General features: G+C 32.5%; 1 protein-coding gene across 18 annotated transcripts in view; it reads right to left on the bottom strand.

Annotated features, from left to right (window-relative positions):
- The window catches only part of ADGRL3 (adhesion G protein-coupled receptor L3), a 491846-nt gene that overhangs the window by 298476 nt on the left and 165906 nt on the right, over positions 1 to 27464 (bottom strand). For 17 of the 18 annotated variants that reach the window (XM_063108120.1, XM_063108118.1, XM_063108117.1 and 14 more), the window contains one exon: positions 20346 to 20455. The exons of the other annotated variant lie outside the window; for it this stretch is intronic. In XM_063108120.1, coding sequence (XP_062964190.1) covers positions 20346 to 20455 — 110 coding nt within the window. The remainder of the gene's footprint in view (positions 1 to 20345; positions 20456 to 27464) is intronic. 18 annotated transcript variants of the gene reach the window in all.

Here is a 27464-nt window from a genome sequence, read left to right as displayed (position 1 = left end):
ATTAAATATGAGAATTATTGAGAAATATTATTTTTTTAAAATATTATATTCTTTTGTAATGCACCTCATATTCAGCTTATCCCTTCCCTCTATTTTTTCATCATTTAAAAATGCTTATTATATCATGCCAGAGTGCCCTCTTAAAATCACTTTTTGAGAACATGGAATTCATCTCATTTTTCCATCTGTAAACCTAAAGAATCCTTTTCACATGCCTGGCTACATCTCAGGGATGGTGCAAACATTAGCAAGGTCATGTTATAAAGTGCTCAAGACTTCTTAGGATGAAAAATGTTATGAAGCACAAAGTATTATAACCATTTCTGATAGGATTATATTCTGAATGGGAAAGTATAAATGGAAGTCCCTAGAGGAAGAAGCACACTAATGGTCTAAGTGAGATGCTGAAGCCTCAGCATAAACTAATTTAAGTCAAAGCTCAAGAGTTTAAAAAAAAAAAAAAAGGAATTTTAACTGGATTAAAGAATGCCACCCATCTCGTAAGCATAGTCTTCTGTTTACATAAGATATCATTTTAAAGTGGATTTTCTGGAAGTCTATGTAAGATACAATTATGTCAGTTTATAAGCAGGGGCTGGAATCAAAGGTTGCAACACACCATAACTGAAGAATCATACACTCAAACGATTCTCTGTAATACCTAATAGCACACATATTTCATAGGACAAATTCACATACTACTAAAACTTCTATAAATAATTTATTTCATGTATAATTAATGGAATTTTAAAAATAATTATTTGAGAATGTCACAAGAACCTGAATGGGTGTGACCTCTTTTCCATGCTGAAAGGTCTATGACCATCTATTAGTTCACTTTTGGCCTCAGGTTTTCACCCAATGCCTAGCCCGTGGCACTAGAGTTCAATAAATGTTTTTGAATGAATCAATAACATCCACAATCAGCACTATGGTATAACTTCATACAGTCAGTAAATTTTGGTATTAGTGCCTCAAAGGAAGAGTTAGAAATCCCACAGGGGAAACTAAGAATATGTTATATTTTCTTCTATTGTTCCCAATTCCTATGGGTGGGAAGCCCTGAACAATAATTCCTGACTCTAAATATTATTCCAGACCTGAGATATAATGGTATAGATCAGGATGATGTGCTACAGTCTAGTGATCGCTCCTGGGCTTCATGGGGCAGAATTTTCTCTGTGGTTAAGTGGCTGAGGTCAGATTTGTAAGCAAGATTTCATGCTAGTAGCACAGGCCCTCTGAAGAACTGGTGCAGAAAAATTAAATATATCTTGTGGGTCTCCAAGGAGGACACTGGGTCAAGTTCAAAGAGACCACAATGTCCCCTAATCCTAACCAAACTATGCTACAATTATTAGGCCAGTTCCTGAAGAATTCAGAACAGACAGAAATCTAGGTGATAGTTTTCTCGGAAACACCTCTGCCACTCACACCTCTTATATGGGGTCCTCCGATGATCTACTGAACTTTTCAGTGTCTCCAACTATTTTTGTCAGTGTTTAAGTAATATCAAACATGTTTAGTTTAAAACTTCATTGAGACCTATTTTTTTTTTGATCCACTCACCATGAATATTACTTCTTCCTTGAAATCTTCATTAATTTTCCTTTTTGAATACAGACAATCTCCAACATAGGATGGTTCAACTACAATTTTTCAACTTTTTGATGGTGTAAAAGTGCTAAGCTTTCAGTAGAATACCAATGAATTACATGAGATATTCAACATTTTGTATAAAATAAGCTTTGTGTTAGATGGTTTTGTCCAGCTGTAGGTTAATGTAAGTGTTCTGAGCATGCTTAAGGTAGGCTAAGTTAAGCTATAATGTTCAGTAGATTAGGTGTATTAAATATATTTTCAACTCAAATATATTCAACTTGTGATGAGTATATCAGGACATAACCCCATCATAGGTCAAGGAGCATCTGTATTTCTCTCTGCTACTATAGAACCTAGTACATGCTTTCCCCCCCCCCCTCCCACCGGGCACTATAGTAGTTATTTGTGCAAATTTGTATTATCTTACACACTTGGTGATAAGCCCTTTAAAGATATGAGGTTATCTTTGTATTTAGTCTTCAATTGATCATTTAATCAATAGTACTAAGTATCTACAATATTGGGTAACATAATACATAAGGGGCTATGGACACAGACAGGAAAGATATAGTTCCTGACCACATAGAATTTGGGGAATATATAACCTATCATTCATATAGAAGGCATTCAGTAAATATTTATAGAATGAAAATAAGAAAACATTTTTTATGGTAGGTGGGATTTTAAATTATAACATAGTAATAATTAAAATTAAAATATAAGCTAGTTGAACTTCAAGTCCACTAAATAATGAAATTAATAAATCATCACTTAATCCATGATAATACTGGTAGAGAAGAAATAAAGTAGATAACTATTTCACAGTTAATCTACCATTTCCTTACAGAAGAAAAATTACCATAAAGCTTAAATAGCACCTGCAGGTAACTGGTAAGTTGCTGGGCAGGCAAAGCCAGTTTGGGAAAGTACACTATTTCCTGGAACAGGATATTCCCCCTAACTTTGTGAGTTTGTCAGATGTAGATTCAGGAATGACAAGTTTGATCAAGAAATTCTGTCCTCAAAAATTTACTATCAGACTCATAGGTATTATTAAAGGGTTTCCTTTGTAATAGTTATAAATGCCATTAATGACTGTTTGTATTTAATGACTATTTGCTGCACTAGGGAATAAAAACACCGTAAGAGCAAGGATCTTATCCATCTTGTGCATTGTTCCATACTGAGTAGTTAACATGGTACCTATATTAATTGGTACCTAAAAATTTCAATTAATATACACTTGAGTAAATGAACTGTTCACACCTCAAATGTGGCCAAGTTTTTCATATATTAAATTTATGTTCTTTTCTTCTATACACATGTAGCTGGCACACTTAAGAAGTGACTAAATTTTTATATAGGGTAGGGCAGAAAAATGACATGATTATATTATGAGTGCCAGGATTGCAGACAAAATATAGAAGACATGCTATTTTGACATCATTATCACTGGCTTTGGTTCAGAAGTAATTTTGAGAATTATATAATATGTATATTAATTTTGTTCAAAATCTGAAGAAGCAGAATTCTACAGATCACCATAAGCCAGCCAGAAAATGAATATCATACAGAAGACCTAAGACATATTTCATACTGCTAGCATTAAGAAACTCTTAGAAATTATTAACTGTCTTAACAAAGAATTTGGACTTCTGACTGCTCTCATAAATGTACTCACAGTATATCTGTTTCATATTACTGTAGAAAGTCTTTACCAAATTTCACAAGATGCTATTTAACATCAAGTTGAAGAAAGCTGACACCACCAGTCTTTTCTTGCCAAATATTGGAAAATTTAATTAAGTAGACATTTGACTTCAAGAAGGCAATGTTGAAAACTAAATAAACTTTATCCTTTTAACCTTATTGACTGACCAAAGTAACACGAAAACATCAATACCTCATATGCAATGAGAACTCATATTGGATGAACTTTGTCTCTGTCAAGGATGTGATTACTAATGGAGGTGGCGGAGCCAGACTTAAAATCAAATTACTCTGATGTGACAGCTTAATCTCAGACTTAACATAATCTTTCTACCACTTTGAAACTTCTTGGTGATTTAATAATACTGATTTTAGGGGACTAATATTATAAGCTTTGGGCATGCCACTTAGAATTCTGGCATGCTATAGCTTTGGCTTGTCTGCCAATGAAATGCAAAAAAAATAAATAAATAATAATAATAATAAACTTTGGTTGTAGCTAGAGCTGTCCATTTCCTCTGAAGCTTTAGAAAGGCTAACATGACAGTTTAAAGTTTAATTTGGTTAATTTACATAGGAAACCTAATATACAATGGTAATAACAGTGAGTTAAATCATGACAGGAGAATAGCATAAAACAAAACACACTTTCTGTTGTTATTCCAATTATTTGCTTTTCTCTTCACAAAAATCGAGATCATTAAGGCTTACAAAGCTAAGAATAAAAAGAAAAAAACAAAAAACAAAAAACCTGTCCTTAACTTTAAGTGCTTTCATTCATAGATTTTGGCAATTTTCCCTGAGATCTAAATTACTTTCACATAAGGAAGCACTATAACAAATGAAATTATGCAATTGTTTAGAGGCACGAGCAAAATGATTCACTAAAGAACAAAATGATTGGAGCATAATAATTTTCAAGGTAAGAATTTACATTTTTTCATGACTGGCAAGAACATATTGATGGTACCCACTACGTGTTTGTTGAAGAATTAGGACCATCAAATTTTTCGAAGTATAAAAAAATCAACAAATAAAATAAAAATTATAATATGAGATTGAATCCAAGAGTTCTTAAAAAATTTGAAGAAATGTTAACACTATTAATGTGAGAGAGAGAGAAAGAGAGACTGAATGATGACTAATGGTCAGTTTAAGGCAGCTAGAAATCAAACAAGTACCTTCATTCTATAGTTCTTTATATAGGGTTTGAGAAATAGAGGGAGATGAAAGGAAGTGAAGAGAAGAAGAGAGAAAAGTATTGCCAAAGAAAATTAAGAAAGAAGACTGAGAGGAAGCAATTAGGGAAATGTTATCTAGAAGATAACAGTTTCACATAAATCAAAGGATGACCTTAGTAAAGAAGAAGATGGTAAATGATCACAACTGCTGCAGAGAAATTAAACAATGAGTTCTGAGAAAATAAAGCTCAACACAAAAGAAAGTTTCTGATGATTTTTGATAATATCAGCAAATTGGTGAAGGAAAAAGACTGCAAAGAAATAGCTACTAAATGTTTAAAGTATATCATTAAGGTAAAAACCAGAAAAAAATCTTCCAACCTTGCTGCCACTACAGAAATTAGTTCTTATTGTAATAGTCCCTCTCTTCTTAGTAGTTCAAAGTTACTTTGCTTCTATTGTAGGTACTTTGATAAAGTAAGCTACCTGCCTGTGACAGATGTTGTGAGATACTTCCAAACTTTATTTCATGAAAACTCTCCAAATCAAATCACTGTACCGATACACAAAATACATGCCTCAAATGTTAGCAAAGGCTAACACTTGTCAATAGTATTGGGTCAATCACTTTGCTAAAGAATTAAAGGTCACAGATTCAATCCTATAGGCTTTACCCTATAGCTTGAACTGTTTACAGTCATCAAACACGTTCTCCTGTGCCAAGTGGGCAAATGCCTCCCTGCTGTTTGAAAAGTAAGGTAAAGCAAATGACTTATAGTAGATCGACAGACATAATCTTACCAGTAAATATTTAAATATCATTCACCTTATCACATATGAAGCAAAACAAAATTAATTTTCATCAATAAAGGGAATGGTTGAATACTTTGTACATCAAACAATGAAGTATTATAAAGCTCTTAAAAAGAATCAAATAAAGTTCTACTACCTGACTCAGGGGAAATTTCACATAATATTGTACAGTGAGAAAAGTAAAAGGTGCACAATATGATCCTATTTTTCTGAAAACTATATTCATATAGAGTTCTCCAAAGGACACCTGAGTACAGAGAGAACTGTGAAGAGCACACACTAAACTGTGTGCATATATAAAATCCTGTCCTTGTTAAAGCAATGCATAAAAAGATGGTCATTTCAATGTTACTGGAATTTATCTCCAGTGGCAGAAAATCAAATAAATTTTACTTTCACTTGAATATATATGAGGGTACCTCAAAAAGTCCATGGAAAGTTTTGTAATATCTTTTAATTCTATTTTTCTGCCAACTTTTTGAAGTAACCTCATATTTTTGCAATAACTTCAATATTTATTTATTCTTTATGTAATCAGGAAAAAAAAATTAAAAAGACATTTTATTATAGAAGTAAAAGGTGAGTGCCTTGGTTTCAATTTAATCCATCAGTCTGAAATCAGCTATGAACTGTTTTTTTTTTCAAGATACTATATGAGCACTCCATAATCAACACTTGATAATCAGGTATACTTGGTCATGAACAAAGTTTTACATATGTTCCACATGAAATTGCATTCTTTTTAAAATACAAAATTGAACTTAATTAAAAACAAACCTGTGGTAGGCTGAATATTGCCCTCCCCTCCAAAAAAAAAAAAATGTCCACATCCTAATCCCCATAACCTGTGAATGCTTTACCTTTCAGGGCAAAGGAACTTTGCAGATGTGATTGAGTTAAGGATTTGGGGATCGGGAGATGAGCCTGAATTATCCAAGTGGGCCCAATCTAATCACAGGGTCTTTATAAAAGGGAGGCAAGAGGGTCGATGTCAGAGAGAAAGCGTGAGGACAGAAGTAGAGATTGGAGTGATGAGCTTTAAGGATGGAGGAAGGGTCCACAAGCCAAGAAATGTAGGTGGCTTCAGGAAGATGAAAAAGACAAGGAAACAAATTCTCCTCTGAAACCTCCAAAAAGATTGCTGCCGTGCCAGCACTCTGATTTTAGATTTCTGACTTTTATAACTCTAACAGAATAAATGTATGTTGTTTTAAGCTACGACATTAGTCGTAGTTTGGTACCACAGCAGTAGAAAACTAATGCAAAAGTTTAACAATTATTAACAGCAACAAAATATTATAAATAAGACAAAGTTCAGGGCAAGAGTTACAGAATAACTGATAGTGGTCACTCCACTCACCAACTAAAGTTTGTTTGTCTTCCTCCTTGTGACAATGATTCCTACCTCTTGGTGAAGATTCTTTTGAAGTCAAGCTAACTTCAGCACCCATGATTCCACTTCTTTTAGGCACCAGGATAGAAGACAATAACCTATTTTGCAATATCTAGCTGGCTAGTCTTGTCAAATCTCTGGGAAGATATATTTAACTTCTTTCTTTAGCATAACAGAAAAAGCAAAACCATAAGTCAAAGAGACTTAGATTCAAATACCTACTGGGCACGGGAAGTTAGACAAATTACTTAATATATATTCTCATGTTCCTTATTTGTAAAATATAAATCATACTACCTGAAAATTGCCCTGAGAATACAATGATATTGTATACAAAGTATTTAGTGCAATGTTGGCACACGGTGCTTGCTCAGTGAACAGCATCTGTTATTAGGAAAAAGTTCTTAATTTTCTCTAGCAATTTCTCTTTTCTTTTTTGATTATGACAAAGAGGAAGAAAATCAAGTAGAAAAGTCATGCTCTATTTTTATTAAACACCCTAGAATATTCTTTCTCAATCAGTTGTTTCCTAAGCCATCAGCTTCTAAGTCACTCCAGCTTCCACTCCAATCAGAGAATAAGCTGCTAAATCTTTAGTGATTAATTTGCATCAAATAGTTACCTAGCAACCATCACTGATATAAAATTAGATCTGAGTTTCTGTACAAGTCTACCTTCTACTAAAATGACTCGAAGATAGATGAATACTAGTCATTATCAGAATTTTAACTCTTAAAAACACACTCAGAATATCTCAAGAGCTTAAATCAGGAGTATTTAATATTGTTTATGGCTTGGTATTCAGAATTTTATAATTTAGTTTTTTCAACAATCGGCTGAATATCCATATTGTATGGAAGACTTTATTAAAATAACTATAGCAAGCTTTTATCAAACATTAATTGTGTGCTGGAAAGTATTTTAATACTGTTCCACGTACTACTTATTCAATAGTCAAAATAATATTCAGGTGTTTGCATTGAAGAAATAAATTATTTTTCAAAAGTATCTGATTTATTTGGATATTTCCAGCAAACAGTGAGCCTCTTTATTCCAAATATCCATCAAAGAGGAAAAGTTAGTGGCTTTCCACTAGTTAGCTTTAAAAAAAAAAAGCCAACATGGTCTTTATACGTCGATCCCTATTGTTAGGTCCCTGGCACTGAGAAGCTGACTTTGAGAAAGGCCCCCAGCCTTCAGTTTTGTTTCTCTGTTTCCTTCTTCAAGGTCTCTGCTTCCCTAGGTCTCTGCTCTCATGAGGAGGCTGAGCAGGCTATACCCAGAGTGTAACATTGTACCTGCTTCTCCTGACGAGCCCAAGGTTTCTGTCTCCCCAAGTCTCTGTTCCCATGAGCAAGCTGTACCCACAATGGAATACTGCAACTGCTTTCCTAGGCTAGGCCAGATGCTTATCTTAACCCTATAAAAGAAGACACCCAACGGCCTTTCGGCGCTGATGCCATTTTTTGGCCCAGCCTGGCGGGTCTGCTTGCCTCTTGCTAATAAAATCTTTTCTTCCTTTACCTGACTAGTGTCTCCTTCCTCAGCGACCTTACACCTATCAGCCCCAGATCTTCAACACTTTTAGAATCAATGATAAATGGAATTGTTAGCAATGGGTCCCTACTGGTGTTCAAGCTACTGCTTGAGAATAAAGATAGGGTATTTCAACATTTTGGAAAACATCATCTGATAGCCCCAAGAAGCATTGACTGTCAAAATTTGATAAAGTAATATAATTTATCATAAACTCTTGAAATGTGTATTAGAATCAGTGCTAGTCACAAGTGTAGACCAATACTGATAAATGACTGAAGGAGTATTGAGTCATAAAGACACAGAATAACATGTTTCTCACTTTATACTTATCATTCATTCTCAAAAAGAGCAACACACATCATCTGTTGCAGAGCGGTCATTCATAATTACTCAGATTCAAGCTGAGGATTTGAACCCATTTAATATGAGCATTAGCAAGTGTCTCATAAAGTGGAATGAAGAATTCTTAGAAGTTTGTCTTGATGATATCCCCAATAATGTTATTTTACTAGACAGTCAACCTTCTCCAAATTAAGAAGACGGACAGTTATCAATTAAGAAATTAAGAAATTGATAAGTCTGGGTGAATAGCTCTTAAAAAGTAACCGATCAGGACAAGACCATATAGTGCCATAAAATCTTTCTATCAGACTCTGATACACGTAAGTAGCCTGGTATCAATTCTTATGGTCCTTGAGTACTCAGAGTGCATCCAAGAGGGAGAAAAAGGGAATCCTTGTTGTAGAAATAAATGCATTTCATCTCCAACAAATTTGAATACGGTCTCCCTTCTGATCCTTTCTTGCTATCTTGAAATGTAAAATCAAATGAGTTCTCTAGAGATAAGGAAGATAGAGGAGAGAGCAAGTCAAAGAAAACTATAGTAAAGGAAAACTTATGTTCTGCCTTTTGGGAGAGATTCATTCTTTCCTTTCATAACTCCATTAGTTTTTGGGTGTTTGGTTTTAAACTATGGATGACTTTTAGAATCTATAAAATTTCTATGTTACTAAACATTAAGCTCAATCAAGCTGCTCTGAAAACTGAGGCCAGAAGAAAGATTTGCCAAAGAAATGTGGATACATGTTCGAAGGCTTCCAAAAAGCAAATGAATAGTGTGTGGTGAACATATAAGCAAACTGCACAACCATCTTCCCTAATAATGTTAATTCACTGGCTTTCAGAAATTTAAAGAAATAGAGGAACATGATAAAAAGAGAACTCAATTAAGAGTCAGTGAGTCTAACTGTACAATTATTGACTATTTCACTTACTCTGATTCTCAGGTCCTTTGCCTATAAAAAAATTAAAAGATGGGTCCAGATTATTTTATAATTAAATTTCACTGTTATTATCTAGAGACAGTAAGTCAAGACTCATATAGTAGGTGTTCAGCTATATCTGTTCAAGGAAATAAATGAAGAACACGGCCGAGGTCTGCTGGAGACATTTGAGGGCAATGCCACTATCTTAAGTGGAGGTGAAGCTTGTTATGTTTGGGAAGAAATGGGGCTGGAGGTAAATAAACTAGTACCATGTTTGGGAAGAAATGAGGCTGGAGGTAAATAAACTAGTACCAAAAGCTAATATCAGTGGAGGAAAGTATGGAAATAAAAGATACAACATCCAGAGTCATAGCAAGCAATTTCCATTACCAGAAGGTCAAGCTCAAAGCGGATGCAGAGCAGGAAATTTAGTTGATAAAAATAACCCACAGAAACCCAGTGGTCTGAGTGTGGATTCAGAAAATTTGACTGACATACTTCAGTTATCACTTGGGGGTTAAAGAGAGCAACCCCATAAGAGAGAACTGGTTTAAGAGCTTAATCATATGGGAGATGCCCTTGAAACTAATTGTGTGGTTCAGAGCAGGACTCAAAATCCAGTAGTGATCTGAAATAAAAAATGGAGAATTAAGGCAAAAGTCTGCTCTGTGAAATTACACCAATAGTTAAGAGAACCAGAGAATGTTATAATTTTATCATACCTGTAGAAAATATTACATCATACTACAGAAACATGAAGGTGAACTTAGTTATCCCCAATCGTGGGATAAATTAGCAGCATTACATAATTCCAAGCCCCAGTGCCTCATGGCACTGATTGTCAGAAGGTATTATAAATGAGTGGGTACAACAGGCACGTTAACTTGAATGGCTATGATATATTGAACATTTCTGATACAGCCATCACTGTACAAAGAATTTTACATATTTCATTTTAATTTTCATAAGAACTCTATAAAGTGATTATCATCTCTATTTGTATATAAAGAGACTCTTTCACAGGACAGTAAAATAATTTCCATAGAACACAGTAAGTGACAAATCCAGAACATAAATCCAACTCTACTTGATTCTAAGGCTCTCACTCTTAACTATTAAGTTATACTCTCTCATGCTTGAGAGAACTTGGTGAGGCAAAGACAGGGAAAATGTGGTAGGACCTGACAAAGAGTCTGAGTCATAATCAGAAATGTGTCTTTGCCCTGGAGACATCCTTAGAAACAGCCACTTCTTCTTCTCTTCATATCACTTGCTAGTCTATTCTGCATTGGTTTCTATTCTATACGAAAGCCAATTAGCAAAGAGAAAAGAAAATATATTTATAATATACAGTATTAAGAACTACATGGCATTGAGTTTCACCCTATCTTTGATTCTATATTGATATGGTTCCTTGGAGGATGACAGAATGATGAGGAAATTATGAGATCTTGGAAGTTAGGAACCACTCATATTTATATTACCAGGGGCATTTGGACATTGTACAATGTTTTTAAGATAACTAAGTTTTCCTCAAGTGTTGGTAAAACTAAATTAAATTAATACACACAGAGCAGACTTGGAAGTCCATAAATATGGATTGGAGTCCAGTATTACAAGTCACCAATTTTGAGAAATTCCTGTCTGGTTAAAGATATAAGAAAATTTAAATGGAAACACAACATGTATTCATCCCATTAATCTAGCTCAAATATTCACAACTAACTACTTGTTTATCTATTCATTATTTTTGCTGCCTTATGTAAGTAGTATTTAAGTGTAATATGGTAAAATTGACTTTCCTAAATACTATCTTGACTTGGTTTTTGCCTTGGGTTTGATATTTTCATAACAAGAATTAAAATGACTTTTGTCCATGACATGCTGCATACACCACATCCAGCCCAAACATGACAGAGAAAGCATATATATTTACATTTTAAAAATAGTTCAGCAGAAATATATAACCGCTATTTAAAAAGCAAAAGTATGTATGTCTTTATTAGTCATTATCCATATCCTAGGTAAATAGTTATTTTTTCTCTATATTAATCATTGTAGAAGTAAGGAGTAATACTGTAATAGGTTGTATTAATTTCCTATTGCTGCTGTAATAAATCACACAAACTTAGTGGTTTCAAAAAACACAAACTGTCAGAAGTCTCAAATGGATCTTAACGACTAAAATCAAGGCATCAACAGGTTTCTGGAGTTCATTCTGGAGGTTCCAGGGGAAAATGCATTTCCTTTCTTTTTCCAGCTTCTAGAGGCTGCCTGCATTCCTTGCCTAGTGGCCCCTTCTTCCATCTTTAACATGAATCACTCCAATCTTTCCTTCTGTTCTCATATTTTCTATTTTCCACATCAATCCTCTTGTTTCCCTCTTGTAAGGACACTTGTGATTAGATTAGGCCCAACTGAATAACTGAGGATAAGCTCTTCATCTCAATATCCTTAACTTAACCACATCTGCAAAGTACCATTTTACTATTTAAGGTAACATATTCACAGGTTCTCAGGATTAGAATATGGACTTCTTTGGGAGACCATTTTTGAGCCTATTATAGAGGTATTTAATTATTGGACTTTATATAGGTATAGGTATTTAATTAATATAGGTATTTAATTAATTATAGGTATTTAATTAATATTATATAGGTATTTAATTATTGGTTTTATAGCAGGGCTTTGAAAAAAAATTAGGCAATTTACAATTTTACAATCACAGGAATTATGATCTCCCACCATTTGAGAAATTCCTCAAAAATTTAAACATATATTTCCCTTTACTAATCACTCATTTTAGTGAGGTAGCATATTAAATTTAAATATTTAAATGAAGTGTTTTCTAAAGCCATTGGTTAAATTTTTCTAGTGTCATGAAATTAACTATAGGAATAGAAGAAAATTAATAATGCTAATTCACATAATTTTAATTGATTTTATATTTATTTAGGAATATTTCATCTGGACAATTAACTCCATAGATCTCATACAAACAAAATACTGTCTACTATCAATATTTTTAGCAACAAATACTTTGGAAAAAACCCTCACCTTCACATATTTTCACTACTCCTCTCCCATATGCAGTATATTTTAAAAACCAAATTATTTAATCCCACATGTTTATGCTATCCAATTTGAGCACCTAATAAAAATTTATTTGAATTAAGTTTAAGTGCATAAGCTCTATAATTTTACTATCTCAAATAAAGCGAAATGAGCATGGTTAAGCTAGCATCTCAAACTTTTACTTATGTCTGTAATAAAGTTTTACTCCCTAAACCAAATATTTTCCTAACTCTGGCAGTCCAATTAATTTTTTAATACTCTCAATAATTCTTGTTTTCTCACTAATTAGCATCTAAGCATACATTTACATATTATTAATCTACTATAAGTCTAGATAAATCCTATGTAGATATTAATACCATCTGACATTTGGTCTATTAGATGCAAGTTTACCTTCATGTAACTGTAGTACATTGTAATATTTTCTACTATATACACTTTCAAGGGAATGTCAGTTTATTCAATTTTGTTCTGCAAACATATTTTGATTCTGAATGAATCCTAGAAACTTGAAAGAAATTGCTGCTTCATTATTAATAGTAGCAATAGTACTAATTGCTGGTTAGTAGCTCTCCAAGTCCCTCTCCCTCATCTTAAACTCGCTGCTGTCACACTGCCCTTCTATCAGGTGTTAGAACAGGCTGACCTCTCCCCATCCCAAGGTCTTTGGAGCTGCTGTTCTCTCTGCTTTGAAAAATTTTCCCCAGGCTCCTGTCTGTCTCATTCTCATTATGCAGGTCTCAAATACCCTCTCTTCAGAGCAGCCTTTCATCATACCTTATGTTAGCCGGCTCCTTCTCTGTTTTCTATCATAGAATCATATTTATCTTTTTCTTGCATTTTATCACAGACTTTAATTATTTTATGTATTGGTTCATTTGTTTATTATTTGCCTTACCTACAAGACTACTGTCTTGATAGGCAGTTAGCACAGTGGCTGACCTATGGTAAGCACCAATAAACTTTTTGGATAGAATTATTGTGGTGTATGAACTTACTACTTATCTTATGAAAATTTAAGAATATATATATACTAACAATTTAAAGTGCTTTTACATCAATTAGAATCAAACTCTAGAGCAACAGTTGCAAATTTAAGTATCTTCAGAAGCCAGGAGATATTTTAAACGATTAAAGTGAAGCAGGTACAATAGAATGAGGGCTGGAAAATACAGCGAACAGAAAAGCACAGACCCCACCTAAAGGGGGCAGCACCAACTCTGCTCCAGCCTCATGTTAAATCTGACTTTTAGGTGTTTGGGAGGCCAAAGGAATCTGTCTACAGGCTGAATCTGGCCCACCACCACGAACAGGCAGTCTTTAAAGTCTGTAGAGGGATCCAACCCATTCTGTCACATACGGGCTCTTTGCCAGCTCCATTCTCCCTCCTTGTTATGGAATAACACTCTGATACTGGATTTCAGGCAGTCTTGATGCTGTACCCTAGATCGTCACAGGAAGTAGATTAGACAGAACATTTCTGTAACTGACTCATCCAAACAGAATCCTTATGAGACTGTCCACTAGTCCACTAGTTCTTGCTCTCTACATCACCAGATCTCATTTTTTCAGAGGTCTAGTTTATTTCTGCCTTTGATTCTGGAATTAATGCTTTGTACTTCCCAATAAAAATCTCTTCTTCTTTTTTCTTTTCTATTTTTTTTTTTAACTCAAATTAGCCAACTTTGGTTTTTGCAGATTTGAAAACAAACATTTCTTATTAATATATCAATTAATTACATTCAGAAATGGTTTCTGGTCTTCTCAGGGTTTTGGTTTTACATTCTGTGTTTTGATTTTATAACCTGTTTTGGTTTTACATTCACAACACAATTTATTACCTCACATTATCCTTTTGCTAAAAATGATGGTCCTTCCCTTTCTCACAAAAGTCTATTCATTCTTTAAGACGCAGCTCTAAGGGTCATCTCCTCTATAAGAGCTTCCATGAAGATAACTATCCCCATACCAGTCAAACATGAGCCACTTTGGAACCATGTGCCTTTTCTGTATATTACCAACATGAAATGCTTAATTGCTTTGCTGAACTAAGGGCATTGGAACTTTGGGGACCTTAAGCCCCATTTGACTGAATTCCTTGAGGACAGAATCTTTACCTCATCTTCTACTCCCCGGTGTTTAGCATAGTGCCTGGTATGTAGTAGGTATTCAACAGATGTTGATTGATGGAAGGAAGATAAAAGAGGAAGGATGCCAAAGTGACATAATCGAATTGAGAATAATTTACTGCTAGACAAAGGCAGGAGAAAGTTTAGGATTAGGACTTCAAAGAAAGTAAACTCCACCTATGCTTCCTGCTTTCTAATGATAACAATTTTTATGAATAATATTTTTGGCATATAAACAAAGTTTAAATTAACTATTCATAATCAATTCATTAGCAAAAGCTTTATGGATTTTCTGCTAAGTAGAAGGTACTGTGAAGGAGAGAGTAAGAATCTGGGAGAGAAAGAAGCTGGTGAGGGAGAGAAAAGGTGGGAAAAAGAAAAGAAAAGAAGAATTTTATTGCTCTTGTTATAAATATCATTCTAAGAAAAGAAAATTTATATATTGACACTCACAGAGGGAATAATATTTAAACAAGGGATGATACTTGTTATATCATACAAAGGCATACAGATAATATGAAAAAAAATTGTTGCTAGTAGCATTCTTAAGGAACATAACCACAATCATCAACTTGGAGAAACTAAAATTCATATATCTATATTTTTATAATTGATATTTTTCTTGAATTAGTAAGGTCTTGTTTGCAGACAAGAGTCTCTTGTGCTTATCATTCTAGCAATGCACATAATACTGTTGGTGGAGCCATTTGAACTAAATTTCCTTTTTTCTGTCAGTCATTCAATACATATTTATTGAGTGCCTCCTATATGTCTGAAACTGGAAAAGGTACTGAGGCACTGGGAGTGAAAATGAATCTCGACATTTCTGTGATCTTCCTAAAATTAATTTTAGGACAATGAGTTTAAAAATAAATAATTATGTATTTACATAATAGGAACCAAAGTATGTACATATTAATATATGCACTCATTTTAAATAAGTTGCAAAAATGTGTTTATTTATAATTAATATTTAAAGCTGATTTAACTGCTAAAAATGTAATACATTTTTGTAGTAAAAAAACTAAGAGATTATATAATTATTTGTAAACATTAATTTTTCAATCATACTTATTTTTCATGTCTTTTCATAAAGACAATCACCCACATAATTGTTCAGATGGCTAATGTGAATAGTGAGAGTCTTAAGTGCTGTAACATAAGATTGGTTTAATCAAACACTCATGTCTAGCACCTCTTGAAATGGTGCATCTCTCCCCTGAATTTCCTGAGAAAATTCACCCTGTGAGAAGATTGCTAGAATGAGAAATATGTGCTTTGTATTTCTGTAAGGAAGAAACAAAGAACTGAAGAGAAAAACTAGGTTGTGAGGGAAGACAAGCACTTTTTGAGTGTAATGTGCATGAAATTGTATGCCTTGGAAGAAAGACAATTTGTCAGCAGGATACGAAGTAAAGATTCTTTGCTCAGAAATACTCTAAGTAGGTAGGTAGTTGTTTTATTGTTTTCTCCCTAACACAAGTCATCCCTGTAACCTCGCTAAATGAAGGCAGCTCTTCTTGAAGATGCCACGATTTCAATTCCAAATTATGTCAGAAGGGATAGGGGGAGAAGAAAGATGGAAGATCAGAAATGTGGATTTGGTAAATGGTGAGGCTTAACCTCTTGAATATATGAGTCATCTCCTGGGGAGAAAATATCCACTAAGGAGGAAAACAAAACCTCAAAGGAAAATGCAAAGGCTATAAAAGTCACAAGGGAACTAAGGTGTGACAGGAACAGAAAAAGGTATTGATTCATCTGTCCCAAATTTGTTCGGAAACAGGGTACCTATGAACCCAAACAAGAAAATACAAAATAAGTGTAAAAAGTTAAGACTTAGAAAACATTAAACATAACTTTAGTGATTCTGAAAAATAAGTACAAGTCACACAAAAGTCACTCACTCTAAATCATTTACAATCACTAACTTTTCTTATTTTCTTTCTTACTGGCATCTTTAAAAGAAAGTCATATAATTTGATTTATTCAGGCTATGCTTCTTCTAAAAATGGCATTGTTTAATTATATACCTATTTGCTGACTCCTGAAATTCTGTGCAAAAACTACTGCAAGATTTCCTTAAGATAATTTTAACTTTACTTCTCTTATGTGATACTATGAACTTTGTTAAATTTTTGTCTATATTACCTCTAATGTGCTTCACTATTACTGTTTTCCTACAAATTCTTTGGTTTTCTATATTTTCTCATGAAAAACTCCCACCTTAAAAATTCATATTACCATGGAAACACACACATAGAGAGCATGTATAAAGAAAAAAAAAACAATAATAATATTTTCCATATATGAATATTAAGAAAAAACATTCATAAACATTAAATATATTATGATATACAATAAAGTTTACGGTTCGAAACCCAAAATGGAAATGAATATTATTGAATTACATAATGAACAGAACCTAACATTATTTGTTTATTCAGCTATTTAATGAGAAAAGTTTCAAATATTAATATTAAGTATTAAATCTGAAGTTTGCCTTATAATAATAGGGGTCTTTTTTTTTTTATCAAGAATCATAAAGATATCAAGAAGTATAAGCATTGTCTCTAATGCAGGTAATTAAAAATAACTTACTGCTTAGATAGTAGCCTCCCCCTAAATTATAGGTAGTCTTTTTATGGCACAAATTATTTTATGCCATAAAGTTGCATAAAGTATTTATGAAAATAAAATTTTGCAGTGATTCAGCTGCTCTAAAAAAAAAAAAAAGAGCACAGGCTTCTTAAAATTAAATAGCTAAAGGAGTAAGGAAAACCACATGCTGTTACTGTACTGATGAAAATCCTAAGAGTTAAATATTGAACAAGATTAAATAACTCATGAAAATATAAAGGGAAAAATCGATGGCAAGAAATATGGCTGGGTCCTTAGGAACAGGTATTAGAGACAGACTCAAACCTTGGCGCTGCCATTCGCTAGCTATTCTACATTTTACATGGGACATTTATTTAACCTACTGAGTTTTAATTTCCTCTTCAGTAAAATGGTGACACTCATACCTAACACAAAGGATCTTGTTAGAATTAAACAAAACAGTATGTAAACTTTAATCCATGTAGTAAATGGCATGTAGTCAGTATCGATAAATGATGGCTATTTTAAATAAGTGACTCTTTTCAGCATTGGAAAAATCATGCATTTTATGCTTAAGAGAAGAATAGCTGAATGTTGATCTAAACCAGGACTAAACAGTAGACCAGGGAAGGTCTACCAGGAGAGACACAGAATATTTTAATAGCTTACCTGAGCTAAATAACTCAGCCTTTTTTTGATAAGACCATATTCTGAGCTCATGCTTCCTGATCTCTGGTTGTCTTTTTACTAAATCAATATAACTTCCAAATGAGTCACTATAGTTTATTTTATGGTTTACACTTTCTTTTGAATTGTTTAATTTTAAAATCACATTAAATTTACTAAATAAATTCTACGTCTGTGCTACACTTTTGACTGAAACATACTGAACATTATTTAAAAAAACATGATTGTGTAAACCATATAAATTAAACTGGTATATGAAGGCACTTCAAAAAGTTCATGAAAAGATTTGTATTACATTTTAATTCTATTTTTCCACCAACTTTTTGAAGTACCCTGGTATAAAATGGAAAGTGGTTGCACCTGAGTTTATCATTTTTATTTTATGAAACAATCAGATAAATATTTTAATATAATACAGACATACTTCTATGGCAGTCAGTAAACTTGCAAGATTAGGAGAAACCTCTAAAGATAGGATATTAAAAAACCAAATTGCTCATCTCTGAAAATTTATGACGGAAAGGAAATCTGTGGTAAACCATAATCCTTTTATGTAAAAGTGTATGAGCAAGTTCTTATTTATATTAAAGTGATTTAAGTAGATGATATTTCAGAATGAGTTTGGCAGAGGATTTCAAAGTAGCTATCCTCAAAGAAATTCTGGAGAAATGCAGGAAATTGAAGAGACAGCTGTGAAGTTCTTTAATTTTTAAAAATTATAATAAAATCTACAATCTGACATTTCACTTCAGCTTTCATGTTTCAAAAATGAACATAAAAATCATGAGTGTTAAGTTTCCTAAAATTATCTTTAAAAATTAGGTATAACTTATGTATAGTTTTATAAAGTGCCTATATAAAATAGGATTCTACACATTTCATAAGGATCTTTTTTTTTTTTTTTTTTTGGTCGTTTTTTCGTGACCGGCACTCAGCCAGTGAGTGCACCGGTCAGTCCTATATAGGATCCGAACCCGCGGCGGGAGCGCCGCCGCGCTCCCAGCGCAGCACTCTACCAAGTGCGCCACGGGCTCGGCCCCATAAGGATCTTATTATGCAACTCAGGTATAATTATCTCACTTCAAAGATGATTTGCAAACTTTACTTCTTTAAAATATCATGGTCAATAGGAGCATTATGTTTTCATAGAAGGGTGTGTAGAGATAAAAATGTAAGAAACATAACCCAATCAAGATTTCAATGAAACCTATATCCTTATGCTTGTTCATAACAAAGAAGATCAGCTTATAAAATTTGACTAGATAAACATTCTCTAATCAATCACACTATAAACAAAGCAAAAATAAAAAATTCTCTTGATTGCTTTCATTATTATTTTAAAATTTGAATTCATTTCCTGCTGATGAAATTTCTCTATATTATTGAAGTATGCACACTTCCAGCTCATGAGTCATGTGCTGCTTCTTAAATAAACATGAACAAAGCAAACCTAGAACTATCCTGGCAAAGTAAATTTGCTAATCCCCAGATACTTTGCTTCTTCCGAGATGTAAAGGAATTTGAAACCTGGGATTTGTTTATGATCCCAGGTGTTTTCTATCTCTGGGATAAGCTGAATATCTAACATAAGAATACAGGATTTCCTGAGTGATTTTCACGAAGAAATCTCATGAATAATTAACTAGTCAGATAAAAAAAATTTTCTGGAGATGATGATTCTTCTTTTGAGAAGAAAAATCAGAAAATGTTCCATTTTAGACAGTTTGATTCCTCATTATTCTTGAAGAAAAAATGTTGTTGATATATACCATATCTGACATAAAGGTTCCAAAGACAGACTTCTTGAGGCTCTAAATGATACACTCTGAAGAGTACTTTAGGTAATGTAACCCTGTATTTTCTTTCCAGTCTATTGCCTGTAGATGAATATGTTTCTAATTCTCAAAATGTTGACAGTACCTAAAACTTAGATATAATTGCTTCTATAAAGTTCAAAATTTATCAATTTCTATACCATTATACAAGAATATTACTCACTTTCACTTCCTATTTGCTTGGACCCGGAGGGATGCAGGATTGGCATAAAACTCCCTCAACCATTTTATATATTTTTTATTTATACTCTTGCATTAAGAAAAAAAGTGTTAGAATAGGTATTGCTGTGTAGAAATATACAGTCAAACTTAAATGCTGCAGGATCATGAAAGGGAACACCTAATTCTTCCAATGGTGGGGAGGGTCTATGATCCTCAAAAATTAAAATTAGCCCATTTTTTAAAATTCAATGTATGGGATTACTTTTGTTTTCACAGAGAATATTCCGTCAATGCATGCAAAACAAAGCTTAATATATTTTCTTTTTATGAGAAAAGTATAGGAATATACATACTGTAAGGGACACATTCATACTGCACTTCAAGGTATTTATAGGTTCCTGGACACGGGTCTGGAAAAACATCAGGACCTGCCACCACTGCACACTGGGTTCTGTTATTGCATCTGAAGTTGAAAGAAAACAAAAAAGGAAATGGTAAGTTTCTGCGAAATTAAATCATTATCAAAATCAACACTAATTTTATTTTAGTTCCTATTACACAGATTTTAATAAGGATTTACTTAATTTAGGGCTTTAGACTTAATGAGGAAATATCTGTAGCATACTTCAAAAAACTAGACATGAAAATCAAGCCATTTGGTTTGTTCGTATTAACTAATCTATTATTTGGTTGAATACAACATGATTTTGAGTTAGAAGTTAAGTACTACTGAAGCAGCACTAACTGGTCCACAGGATACCGCCAATGTAAAGACAGCTAAGAAGGGTTTTTTGATAGGAAAGACCTATCCCGTTACAAAAAAACATATTTAAGAAAATAAAATCATAGAGTTTTATTAGAGAGCCATAAAATAAAGTAATGTTGATATTAATTTTAAAGTAAAACATAGTGATGAAGTCTTAAACCTAAAAAATAAGTAGAGTTAATATTTAAATGTTAAGATATATATTTTAATTTATTTTATATCAGTTAATATAATATTAGTAACCATATAAGTAAAACCATTTATAAGAATTGATTCTCATGTTTCTTGTGTTCAGCCAAATAGTGACACTAACATCACGGATGACTGATCACAGATGTCAACATCCTCTAACTTAAAATAATAACTTTAAATTTCTAAAGAGAATAATCAAACATCACCATCAAAGCAGGAACACAAACTCAGACATTTGTGGCACTTGGGCTAAACAGAACTGGACTGACTTATTCATGAAAAAAAATACATACATTGAAATTAATTCTTACTCTGAAAACAACCAAGTTCACAGTGGCCTCATTACTGGAAATTTTCAGAAACTTTCTAGATTCAATAATTAATCCATATTTTTCTATAAAAAATAATGGTTTATTCCACCCCTAGTATTGGCACTAAATGTATAAAATGAGACACTCTAACTCCTGTATTAGGTTCTTGTTAATATTTCAGAAATATAATACCACAGGGATAGATTTTTCTGTTACTTTCTTAGAGATGCTTCAATTTCTGATGCAATCTATACCTCAAAATACTTGCTAGGATACTGATAAGGGGCATATACAGCAGAATTCATTTTGATTTAGAGCAAAAATGTATTATATTTACCCAAGGCTACCACTTGTCAGACTTAATGAGGATTTTGTTTAGTCCCTAAATGAAAATGGATGCATTAGTGAATGTCTTACACTAAAAAATATATTCTGTGTCACTCATGAAATATTAATAAAAGCCAGTATTCCATACACATCAGGCAATTCAGCATAACAGTTGATTTTGAGGGTCAACAGGTTCTAAAGTTCTCCTGTGCACATGTAATGTTTGAGGCTGATGACCAGCCAACTGCATAATAACATTAATGCATACCTGGCTGTCCTCACACATGCACTGCAAATAGATAGCTTGATATTTCAGTGTACTCACTGTGTAAAAATAGCATCACTTCTCTATTACAAAGAAAACCCATTTGAAGAAGCTGTCTCAAGTTAAATGACATTTTTTTTCTACCAATTTAAGCAATAGAATTTTCACACCACACTTTGAAAAGAAAAGCTCATAAATCTATCACAGGTTTTTAATAAAATGGGTAACAATATAAACTCATAAAGAAGGTTAATTCTGCATTTGTTATAAAAATTAGCAATTATCAGGAACATATTTGAAGTAGAAATAATGAAAAATGTAATTACATGTGATAAAATTTAATAAAATGTAAATATTCTGTAAAAGCAATGTTAATTCTAATCTCCAGTCAAGCACACACATACCAAGGGTCTTCAAAAAGTTCATGCAAAGATTCATATTATCTTTTAATTCTATTTTTCCATGAACTTTGTGAAGTACCCTCTTGTATTTTTTTCATATTTTTTTTCCTCTAGAATCATTTTATTCCCTATTATCAATCTTTCTAATTACTACAGCTCTAATAATAAATTTCACTCAGAAACCCTGTCTATTCTTGTGATTTTCAGATACAGACAGGCAATTACATACAGATCTTTTATTTACATAATCACTATTTGATATCAACAGATCATTAATGGGTAGGGCATAAAGGTTAAAATTTCTAATTATGAAAGTGTTTGTTCCACAGAAATTTGTCTTGAATCAAGAAGTATTTCAAATGGTTATATTTATATAGACTAGATTTAAAAAATGTAACCTACACATTATACAAATCTATCTAGCTACCCTTCTATGTAAAAGTGCATCCGCCAATTTACACATTATATATTATTTAGGCTATAAAATACTGATTATTTATCTATATGTAAGAAAAATTTAAAAGCAAAATTCATTGTAAATATTAGTCATTGTGTGAGTTCAAAATATCTTACTTAAATGTAACGAGAGACGAGCCTAGAAAGCCTTCCAATTAATGAGATAGTAAAAGAGATATATAAACCAAAAAATGCTACACCAATAATAAATTTATGGTCATTATTATCATTGTTTTGCATAAAACAGCACTACTTTAAAATATTCACTTTTCAAAATGATTTATTATGTTACTATTTCTAAACCACGTGCTCTTTATAAATTCCGATTCTTAAAAAATCAAAAGCAGAAAGGTATTTTCAATCCCTGGAATACTATTTTTGCATAAGATAAATTATAATATTGGCTCTTTAAAAACTAGCTATATTTTGAAAATAGGAGTTTAAAGGTTATGTCCTCTTCTTGTTTTTTTTAATGACTTCAGTTACTGTGAGGCAAAATGAAATTAACTCAAATATTTGATCAAAGATTTTTGAGCAATTTATACTGAAAAGATTAGTTTTATAGTTATTTCCAAATTGTCAAAAGTAAACTCACTCTAAAATACTATAGATGAAAAAAGCAAAATAAAATAATCTAATGTACTCATGTACTTTGAACTCAGATGTTTCATTGTTTACTTTTAATATAAATATAAATTAAAAAATGATTTTCAATATCACTCGTACCTGATATTAAAGATAATTTTAAGCTCACAATAAAGGATGAGAAAAGACTGTGATAATATGGCCAAATACATCCTAATCCACTAATATAAGAGAGAACATCACAATCTTATAAAAGTATTAGAAGGATTATTCACAGTGATAAATTTTTCAGTATTTTTTTCATTAAAAACTAATGCAAAAAGCAATCCTTACACTAACATTAGACAATTTTCAATTAAATATAAGCAGGTGACACTGAAAAATACCAGATAGAATTCTCAAAGAAACCTCTTAGAATTTCAGTTTTCACATGCATAACATGGGGCCAGTTACCTTGCAGAGCAGATGTGCTTATTATAAAAATAAAGTAGGAAAAAATGTAAAGTATCATACATAGGCACTAAGTACACGTTTTATTTTTTGTTATTACTATCATCACTAACAAAATTTGTTTCAGGACTGAGCCTGTATAAGAGAAACATACAACACAGAAGAAGTGACACACCAAAAAAACCACATAAATTCTTTGGATTGAAAGTAGAAATCAGAGAAAACAGATTCACATTAAAAACAAACAAAAAACAACTGTAAGCCAAATACTTAGTTGTATGCAAACTACTTACCTTGGAGTACCCTAAGTCCAAAATTTATAATAACAATGTCCTACCTCTGTGCTCTGTACGAGTATAACCCTTCAAACTTAGAAGTGTGTTCACATACATCTCATTTTTCACTCTTTTTTTAACTTTGATTCATTTTATTTTATTTTTCCAGGCTTATTGAGGTAAAATTGACTAATAAAAACTGTATAGTTAGTGTATGCAATGTGATGCACTCATATATCATGAAATGATTACCACAATCAAGCTAAGTAACATATCCATTATCTCAGAGTTGTCATTCTCTTTGTGTATAGTGAAAAAATTAAAGATCTGTTCTCTTAGTAAATTTCAAGCATACGGTATGCTATTATTACCTATGGTTACTATGCTGTACATTAGATCTCCAGAATTTACTCATCCTGCATAATCAAAACTTTGTACCCTTTGACCAACATCGCCGCTTTTCCATCACCACCGGCCCCTGGCAACCACCATTCTACTCTCTGCTTCTGTAAGTTTGACTTTCTTTGATCCCACATATAAAAGAGATCATATAGTATTTGTCTTTCTCTGACTTATTTCACTTAGCATAATGTCTTTCAGGTTCATTCATGTTGTCACACAGGGTTTCCCTTTTCAAGGAGGAATGATACTCCACTGTGTACACATTTTCTTTACCTTTTCAGCCATTGATGGACACTTCGGTTGATTCCATATCTTAACTCTTGTGACTAGTGCTGCCACAAACATGGAAGTACAGTCACCTCTTTAAGATACTGATTTCATTTTCTTTGGATGTATACACAGAAGTGGGATTGCTAGATCATACTGTTAGTTCTATTCATAATTTTTTGAGAAAACTACATACTATTTTCCATAATGGCTATACTAATTTACAATCCCTAATTTACACGGGGTGCCAAGAACACACAATGGAGAAAGGACAGTCTCTTCAATAAATGGTGCTGGAAAAACTGTATATCCACATGCAAAAGAATGCAACTGAATCCTTATTTCACACCATGTACAAAAATCAACTCAAATGAATTAAAAACTAAAATGTGAGATATAAAACTGTAAAAGTACTAGAAGAAAACATAAAGAAAAAGATTCTTGACATTGGACTGGGCAATGATTTTTTTTTTAATATGACCCCAAAACACAGGCAACAAAAGGAAAAATGAACAAACTGGATTGCATTAACTAAAAATCAGCTGCAGAGCAAAGGAAACAATCAAGTGAAGAGACAATCTACCAAATGGGAGAAAATATTTGCAAACCTATTTGTCAATATTACCTTCAATTTCTCAGAGAAAGGAATAGGTGTGGAGATGTTAAATGACTTTCCAGCCTCGCAATAATCAAATATATTCACTGGACTCCAGAAAAGACCTGGAAATCACAATACTGCTGCCTTGTGAGAGAATGAGTCATACATTTCATGGTCACTCTGGGACATTGATTTAATTCACCCTGCTAGGTTCTCAGGAGTACTCTGATGATCTGATGAGATAAAGAGCAGCTGTGAAATAACTGAATGGTCCAGGATTCATTCAGTTATGGCACTGCAAGAAAATTCTGAATTTAAATTAACATTATATAAACAGGCCCTCTCAATTCAACTTGTCATGCAGCAATCAGAAAGATTACCCTCTGAATATAAGGTAAAAAGAGTAATAGCATGAGTGTATATTTATATATGACTTCTCCAAAAGAAGAAAAAAATGCAATTTTAATTCAACACACATATAAGCCTCCAGTTTATATATAACTGTCATTTATTGATCAAGTTTATTTAATAAAATTCACTTAATATGCAGAATTCCATTAGTTATTAGCACTAATTTTAAAGCAATATTGTTTAATTTAAAAAATATGTCATATGATGACTGCCAGAGAAGATAAACATCTTCCCTAATCACAGGATTAGAAATAGGATACAGAATCATTTACTGTTAACTTATTCATTCCAATAGGGTTCATAGCAGTTTAAGACCAAAATTAGTTAAGTGAGATAATGAAAAATTCATCTCTGGGTAAAAAGTTCCTCTCTTTGCCAGAACATACTGCAGCTCACAGTAAAAGCGATATTGCTGGGTTTATGTGCATATCAACTATTCAGGAAAGTTCTTATTCCGTATAAATCGATCAGCCTCTTACTTTTCTGCTAAACTCAATAAAATGGTGTTGCTTTACTTTCATTATCAAAATAAAAATCAGCAGACCATTATCTCATGTTTGATTACAACATGAATGAATCATATAAAAATGAGCCTTAAATATAACTATATTCTTAAAAATTCTTACATAATAGGTACATAAAGATGGTATTGGTTAATTCCACAGAACTAATGAACTAACATAGAACCATTAAAATAATTTAAGAAAAATATTGTTGTATTTATGTACCGGGAGTATAATCCACAGGGGTTCTCCATTAATACATCTTTCAATCACACATTTGTGTGACACTCTAAAGTCAGTGTGTACAAACAAGCTGTTCCTGAGAATGTTAAAGAACTTTTCTAATAATGCTTCAACCATGTAAATATAAAAAGCTCCACCAAAAATGACAGGAGATTATATATATACATATATATATATGTTTAAAAATCTCAAAATAGTTTAGGTAAACAGGGTGACTAGGAGTTTTCAGTTGTCATGATAGAATGTGGCAATATGTGAAAACATGAATTATTGCATGGATATTAACATTATTTTGTTAAATGTCAATCAACAGAACGACTCTCTTTTTTTCTCCTCAGGACAACAGTTTCCTTATTTTCCACTGTCTGTCACCCTGAGGCCTGCTGACATGACATTCGTTTCAGATTTAGAAGACTGGGAAGGATAAAGCAACTATTTAATGGTAAAATATGAACATGTAGGTCATAAAGGAACCTTCTAGATTTCAATTGTAAGACAATTAAATGGCTAGATTATAAAGAAATAGGTTATCATCATTAAAAATAAAAATATTTTCCCATTCTTATATTGTAGCTATACATCTAGTATTCATAAATGAGTTTGTTGATGTCCACTTACAATTAAAATAGCAATATAAAAGAGAGTTACAAAAGTAATAAGTCTCCTATTGTGGTACTTTTGTTTTTAAGAAAATTGGTTCTAAATCATAAACTAAAGCATTACAGGATCTTCCAGAGAACATTGTGCCAATGTACATAAATGAACTTCTGTTATTTACAAGGTGATTCTCTGGCTCCAATTCTTTCATTTTCTATATGCTTTTACATGTTATTTCACAAACAATCTTTTACATTAGAGAAATGTAATTTGTCACAAGCAAGTTAAAACATGACCAAAGTTATGAGTAAGAGGTGTGTAGAAACTAGGGTACTGCATTAGTTTTCTTGTTGCTTCTATATCAAATTACAACAAATGTATAGGTTTAAAACAATGCAGATTTATTCTCTCATAGTTTTAGAG

The sequence above is a fragment of the Cynocephalus volans genome, chromosome 9, assembly GCF_027409185.1.
Source record: "Cynocephalus volans isolate mCynVol1 chromosome 9, mCynVol1.pri, whole genome shotgun sequence".
NCBI lineage: Eukaryota > Metazoa > Chordata > Mammalia > Dermoptera > Cynocephalidae > Cynocephalus > Cynocephalus volans.
This window is presented reverse-complemented; position numbering and strand designations above follow the sequence as displayed.